Here is a 7,667-nt window from a genome sequence, read left to right as displayed (position 1 = left end):
TATGTTTGTAGCGTAGGGAAAAACTGGGCGAAGTTGAATAATGTATTTTAGGCTAGTGAGCGATGATCACTGGACTAGTGCAATTTGATCGCAGGGCGTAGTTTGCATTTACAGTGATTTGCTCACAATTAAACAGGACTATATTTTGTTTTACTGAGTTTGTGTGTCGTTCATTAGCTGCACCATTTAAAATGCATAGCCCGAAAGGTGCTAATAGGGTTGGTAGGCTAGCCTTCCAGAAGCACTTCATGACTGAATCTCGTATCATTTAAGGGTAGCTAGTCACTAGACCCCTAGACAAGGTGATGTTAGGGTGCTCAGAAATATACATGCTGGTTTTAAGTAGAACCTAACCAATCACAGAACAGAAAAAAAACAGGGAAAATTACACGTATTGTTCATTGGTAGATTATTTCAAAATCAATCAAAATTCAAAGCTTATCAATACAACATATCTATTCCAAATTTAACAAACAAGCAATATATTTACCTTTTATCAAGACTTAAAAAAAAAACAATATTGAACAAATAATAATAATAATATCAGCATGCCCATCATTTGTATTTCGGTAGAATTCTCTGGTATTCGTTTATTGGAGGAATTGAAGCAAATTAACAAAAATGGAATGGGATTCAATTGTGCAATAAATAAATTCTCATAATTATTTTCTCCAGTTTCCACGCGTCAGTGAACTCCTTGTTATTTTATGTAGGGTCACCTTTAACATGACTCGCATTCTTTCTATTGGATAAGAACTTAAATTGTTCATAAAAGAGTTTCGTTTAATCAGTCTTTTTGTCAGATGTTTCTTCTGGTCCCGTTGTGATGATCCCATTGGCAGTTCCATTTTTTAAAGGCTGAAAAACAGAAAAAAATCTTATTTCTCATAATGGAGGCAATGCATGGAAGATGACAAACATGTTCCACTTACGTATAATCAGAACTCTCTACTTTTTAAATACACTTCAGTCAACAGACTCGGAGAGCCGATTTCTATGTTGCAATTAAGGAAACGAGACAGTAAAAGCATATGCTTTTATGTACTAATTCTATTTGTTGTTGGTGGCCCTCGTAAACTTACGATATGTGAATCATTACTTTTTAGCAAAGAATCTATACATTATTGAGATAAAAACGAATGCATTAATATTACTAGGTACATAATGTAGGCATTTTTCCAGTATCAGAAAACGTTTACAAGTATAGCAATAAGACGCCAATGATTCACCCAAAAATTCATAATAATGAGAAAAGTAAATAGTTGAACTTCCTAATCTGCATTATAGACTTCCCAATATCTAGGAGTACCTACTAATTTCTTATTGTGGTAAAACAAAAAAATCTATACGGATTAAGTAAGAAAACCTCAAAGTATACTTAAATACCCCCATAACCAATATCATATGTTGTGATGGATTTAAAACCGGGCAGTTAGTAACAGTTGCCTTTAATACAGAAGTATAAAAGTAATTATGTTTTTTAAATCGGATATCATTGGATGCCCCGGGTAAGATGCTGAATCACAGTGCAGTATTTACTAAAGCCTCTGTTTGTTATACAATAGAGTTTCACATTTCCAATGGAACCAAGAAGATGCTCCATTCTGTATAAATTAAATGGTGGGTGTAAATACTGGACTCCTCACTTACAGGATGCCCACAAACACCATTAACCTCAAGCAGCAGTAAACTTCCTAACAACACTATCATGTTGCATTTATTTTGCACTTATTTTGGAATAGGGTTTCCTTTGTCTAGCTATTCTAAACCTTGGTAGGCCGATTCTCCCTTCTTTGGCGCCCTCCTCACAAAACCCCAACTGTTTTAATATCAAAGTCACATCTAGCTCAAAAACCTTCAGTTTCAGTCAATCTGGCGACTAGTCATATCACCTCAATCTTTGGTCCATCTAATGCTTTTCCAATTCACTGGTGAACAAATTACGAGTTCTAACCTCACTCAAGTGACAAGGTACTTCTGGAGGCTTCATTTGATGAAATCTATACACAGGCCGTCCAGACCAAGTCAGACAAGTTTTTGCTTTATGACAATCCCTTCTATGCAGTCATCTGGCAACAAAAAGACTCACTACAATAGCCCACCAAGAGACCTTAAAATCACAGGTCTAAATCTGGATACCAATAAAATGGCCAATAACATGGATTATTTAAACACCCTGAAACTATTTAGGTTATGGTGCGACCTATAGAGATGACATTATCATTTACTGAATTTAATTCACTTTGCATGAAGTTGATGGTCCAAAAAAAGAATTTTACTGTTCGACCTCTCCATCCAAGATTATAATTTTTATCTGGCTACATACAAAAATTCCAAGGTGGCGAATCTTAGCCCTGCTGCGAGATAGCTGCTCTCTAAAGAGGATCTACGATGCCTCACTTATAATCAGCAAAATGCATGCATGGAGGTTCCTTCAGGCCACAGAATGCCATATTCCCAGTTTTAGAGCTGCCTTCTGTCCTACATCTGCCTTGATGAAAGAAGATGAGGCACACAAGCGGCGAAAGCATTTGGTGGCTGCGGCGTTAACAGAATGGCAGAAGGTGGCGGACCAGAGGTGCAGTGACTCGAGATGCAGACGTTGATCCAGGCAGTGCAAAGCCACCCTGGCTGTAAAAGAGCAGCACAGGAAGTCTCCTTCTCCCCTTACCAATACTCTGAGAGATGCTAGTGCTTTGGGGCCAGTTACAAGGCACATCTTAGGGCCGTGCTGATCCTCCCCTCAACTTGCTTTCTCATTGAGAACGCTAAAATACAGCTAACACAGCTGGTGGGATTACTGACCAGGTTCCTCGGGCTGGATCAGAGCTTGGAGTGGACCTGACTGGCCATCTTGGAACACGCTGGTGATGTCACCAATATTCATAATTACTGCCATTGGCTGGGATCGCCATGAACAGTGTGGAAGGTCTATTGACATTTCCTACCCTTCGAACACGTGAGCATATTGTTGCAGATCGACAGTACTGAGGACACAGTGTTACTTCCCCCATATTTGAATGTTACATACCAGTTCCCAGTTTAAGAATTTATGTGGCGTGAAAAATATCCTCTATATACTGAGAATTAACAGTAGACAAGCCAAAAGCATCATTTGCTGTTACACCAGTCTAAACTGGACTGCTGGTGGATGCTCACTAAATCTTACCCTTGAACGTAGTAAAACTCGCCTGGCACACTCTGGATCAATGCTATTTTCTATAAATGTTGGGCACTTAATCTAAATTAACACTGCAATCGTTCTTTTTCAGAAACAGTCTCAGGCCGAAACCCCAACGTGGTTGAACCTGACCGTGCATCCAATGCAGGTAGAATCGAAATCTCTTACATTTTCCATTACAGTGGTTGTTATGCCACAACAAAAACTAGTGGAGATGTGAAAGAAATCCAGTCTGACTTGGCCACTCTTCACTTGGAAATGAAGCAAACTGACTTGTGCCTTGCAGACTTACAGAACTCACTGTCCGAAAATTTGGACTGGAGTAATGAGATATGGTAATGAAAACAACGAAAGAGTGTGCCTTCGAACTAGACCCAATAAATGTATGGTCTAGTTTTTTCCGGCCACAGGCTGAGCACTAGAAACAACCGGTAACACCGACAGGTGTACCTTTCTCAAAGCTTCAATACACGCCCCGTGATTGGTCGCGTCTGTCACAGCGTCTTACACTAAGACGCGATGAGACGCATTGACACGCCTATGGCCGCACCGGGGCTGCCTCGCTCCTTTATTAGACCGCGAGGGAACCGGACAGTGAACATCGAGTGTTAACATAAGATAAGTAACCTTTGAGTTAGGAGGACACAGCTTTAAGTTCCCGGTTTTCTTTCTACTTACAGGGTGTGCCATTTCTGCCACCACCCCCCTTCCGAGACCCATGGTGTGATAAAACATTACACCGCATGTGAGATATTTTAAACATGGTGCTTTGTGAGTTGTGTGTGGAACACTTGCAAAGCCGTACCGGCTCACTCGTTAATATTTGATTAGCATTGTCCACAATATAAATGATACCGCTAAACACCCTAGTAGGCGTGCAGGTGAAATAGCGCTATATCTGAGGTACATACAACTAAAGCTGGCTAGACTGCTAACTATAATGCAAGGGCATGTTACCAGTCACCTCAATATACATTTGCACTCTGAGCTACGCAGTAAGTGCACTATGAAGAGCACCTGAGCATGATATTCCTGTGACAACAAACGTGCATATTGACTAATAATTATTTATTTTCTCTGTGTGTGTTTGTCATGTTTCATTTTTCCTATTACAGGTGCAATCTGGTTTCTCTAAATAGAACAACCTTTTCCATGATTGCATTTTTTTCACTTTATTTTTCACTTTCACGTCCTCTGGTTAGGGTGGGCCTTAGCGCGCCCATACCGCCGAGGTACAGGTCTTTGGTCCTGAAGATTGCCTGGTAAATAGCACCACCTAGGCAGAAACATGTGGACCTTACACAATGGGGAATAGCTGAAAAATCTATTCAGTTTTCGCACCCCACACTTTGTTTTTAGCGTGTCTGATTGGCCAACTAATAAAAGTTTTGTTTTTGGACACAACCTAGACATTTTTAACCACCCCATTTTAATCACTACACTTACACTTTCACTATCACCCAATCAATCAATCCTGCTCTGCAGTAATTCTGGTGTTGAAGCACACCGGGGAGGCACTCAGCCTCTCCTGGTGGGGCCCAATGATGAAGAATGTCACCAACTAGGTTGGTGAGTGAGGGCTTTCAAAAGAATCTAGTAAGTGAAGAAAATGAGTTTTCACTAGGTTCTATTAATTTCCCTACATTCCTCCATTCCTTGCCATCTCGTGACAAAACCCTGCCTACAGCCTCCATTTCTGCTGACGGTCAAAACTATCACATACCCAAGTCCCCCTGTTCTTTGCAGTTAGCCAATTCATCAACAGAAAGCCATGAGACACCTACGCCCTGTGTAAACAAGCTTGTTTTTCATCTTCTGTTTCCTGTTTAGTAAACATCCTTTACACCGTGATCAGGTTACCTGGACAATGGTCTGACTGACCGAGCCTTGATCAAGCTGGTTGAACAATGGTCTGAATGCCGAGCCTTGATCAGGTCATCAACTACAAACACCGCCTTGATCAGGTCATCAACTACAAACATCGCCTTGATAAGGTTATGAACTGCAAACACCTCCCTGATTGAACAATGGACTGAATTCCAAAAGAGTGGAGTAAAAATGTATATAAGGCTTGTTCGCTGTGGAGTAAAGCAGCAGCCTCCTGGGTTTTGTCTCTGACTAGCTTGGGACTCTGTTCCATAGCCCGGGCTATTGTAATAAAGGTGGTTCTCTCTGCAGATGAAGGTTTCCGGGTCCACTTTATTGTATAAGGAGGGTAAGAGTAGACTCGGGTGATTCCCCCACCGCCAAGCCCCCACTCCTCCTTGGGGTGGGTTTTTCTTGGTTCTACAAATGGCGCCTGAACAGGGACACCACGGAGACGTAGGTCTGGCCCGGTGGTCGTGAGGGGGCCCGTGGTGGAAGTCCGACGGAGGTACCCTACCCGAGGGACCATTTTGAGTCCGGTAGACCAGAAGTCTTACACACGGTCTTCCCCATCCGGTCTGGGCCACCTGACTGCGTCCCGCTGGTGTCCCCTTTAGTGCGGTCTCTGTCTGGATCTGGACTCGTGCCTACGTCTGCAGAAGAGAACAACATATTCGGGTAAGGGTGGACTGATTATCCACCACTTGTGCTCTGTTTTCTGTCTGTATTGACTTTTGCAAAAGCCAAGCCAGTGAGGTGAGTGTTTTTCTCCCACTGTTGTCTGTCTGAAGTAAAAATATGCCAGTCAGTAGTAAGTTCCGAAAATTATGTTGTTGGATATGTACAGAGGACTCCCTTCTGGAGGCAGCCTGGCTGCTTCCTCCAGAAGGAACTCCAAGTTATGAGATGTATGTCAAATATGGGCCATCTGCTAACATGTTTTCTTCCTTATGGGTAAAATATACGAAACGAAGCAATGTTGAATTACAGTGGCCACAGTTTGGCTCCTTTGATCTCCAGGCCCTTTCGGGCCTGGAGGAGCAGCTGCTCCGCAAACTGTCTCGTCAAGCCATGTTTGACGCCACCGCGTTGTGGAGGAAAGAAAAAGATCTAAGAATGAGAAAAAAGCAAGCGTTGAATAAAAAGAAAGAGAGAATGTTTATGGCTGATCATGCAAAAGCGCATTTAAAAAATAAGGTTCAGGAAGGGGTTGAAATGGTGGTGGTCTGACCATGTGACTGGAGTTATAGTTTGAAAGGTAACTAGTTCGGTATTAGCAAAAATGACATCTAGGATATGTCCTGCGATGTGTGTGGGTTTGTAGACAATTTGATGCAGATTCAGTGTGTCTAGGCCAGTGATTTATTGTTTTTCGATGGGTCATATTGGGTTTGTTAAACCAAATGTTGAGGTCACCCAGAACGCATAGGTTGAATGAGTGGGCATGGGCAGGATAGTGCACCGCATGCACTCAAGTGTCCTAGATGCGTTGCCAAGACACTGCCAACTTTTGCTATCTTTGAAAGAACATTCCATGTGTTAAAAAAAAAAAAGCCTTGGTTGAAGATTTACAACTAGCAGCAGCTTTAAATGCATGTTTCTGACAGTGGAGTGAAGGGCAGAAAGAACTTTAAAATATCCCACTTTCTGGTTCTGTAGCTACTTTGACAGCAAGTGCACATGGCGCCTACTAGATAGAAAGGGTGGCGCCTAGAACAAACCATTTTATGTCATTTCAACATCGCCTACTGGGCTGTTATTTTCCATAGTTCAGCGTCTAAATGTGTCAGAAGTAAAGAATGCCAGACAGACCAGTCACATTAGTCGCAACTAATTTGTAGCCACGTTTCCTGTTTACTGTTAAGAAACGGATTCGTATCCACAGTGCTGTTTGCCTGAAATACCTGTTCAGATAACAACCTCCTCAAATGTCATTCTTCATGAGATAAAACGCTTAAATTGTATTTATTTTATAAAATCCCTTTATGTCTCTTCGTTTTACTTAACTAGAGAGCTCTCAGTCGATCTGCATATGCCCTGCCCTTCTAGGGGGTTCCAAAAGGTATATCCATTAACAAGTTCCTTTCAGACCGCCTCTTTCAAGTAATTTCAGAGGCGCAAAGAGCTTATAGCCCTACCCGGCCCTGATAGTTCCTGCATTTCGCTGCCCAGACGGCAGTCAGGGACCTGGGGTTTCGTTTGCTCGTACTGTGGCGCGTAACGTGTGTCTTTACGTCACTGGTAGCAAACGTGTGTCTGCGTGCACCACACTCACAACTAGCGCTCGGGGCGGTGCATTTTTGGCCGTAGGCACGCAGTTCTTTGAAAGGGGCGGGCCCGGGCTTTTTGTTTGTTAACACACTGGGGAAGTGTAGGGGGACGGTGAATTACAATGGGGGCATGCCACTAACAGCCGCGAGGTGTTCGGAATACGCGCTTGAAAGGGATTAGCAATGGATGCCCCTGGAGGAATGCGTGGCATCGGGTAGTGTATACGTAGCAGCAGGGCGCAGACTAACCTATTCACAGCTTTTCCTCAAGTGCTCAAGTTCAAACGGCCGACCTTGTTCCTTAGGATTATGAATATCACAACAAGTGCAGATTGCAGCCACATCAAAGC

The 7,667-nt window shown here is 42.6% G+C and overlaps 1 protein-coding gene across 1 annotated transcript in view; it reads right to left on the bottom strand.

Moving 5' to 3' along the window:
• Positions 1 to 392: 392 nt before the first annotated feature.
• C2_1H18orf32 (chromosome 2_1 C18orf32 homolog) overlaps positions 393 to 7,667 on the bottom strand; it is a 79,079-nt gene continuing 71,804 nt past the window's right edge. The window contains exon 3 of the mRNA XM_085629625.1: positions 393 to 858. Within this exon, the coding sequence (XP_085485751.1) occupies positions 784 to 858 (75 nt within the window). The 3' untranslated portion in view covers positions 393 to 783. The remainder of the gene's footprint in view (positions 859 to 7,667) is intronic.

Source organism: Triturus cristatus, chromosome 2_1 (assembly GCF_964204655.1).
Source record: "Triturus cristatus chromosome 2_1, aTriCri1.1, whole genome shotgun sequence".
Classification (NCBI taxonomy): Eukaryota; Metazoa; Chordata; class Amphibia; order Caudata; family Salamandridae; genus Triturus; species Triturus cristatus.
Note: the sequence above shows the minus strand (reverse complement) of the source record. Positions and strands in the feature narration are given on the sequence as shown.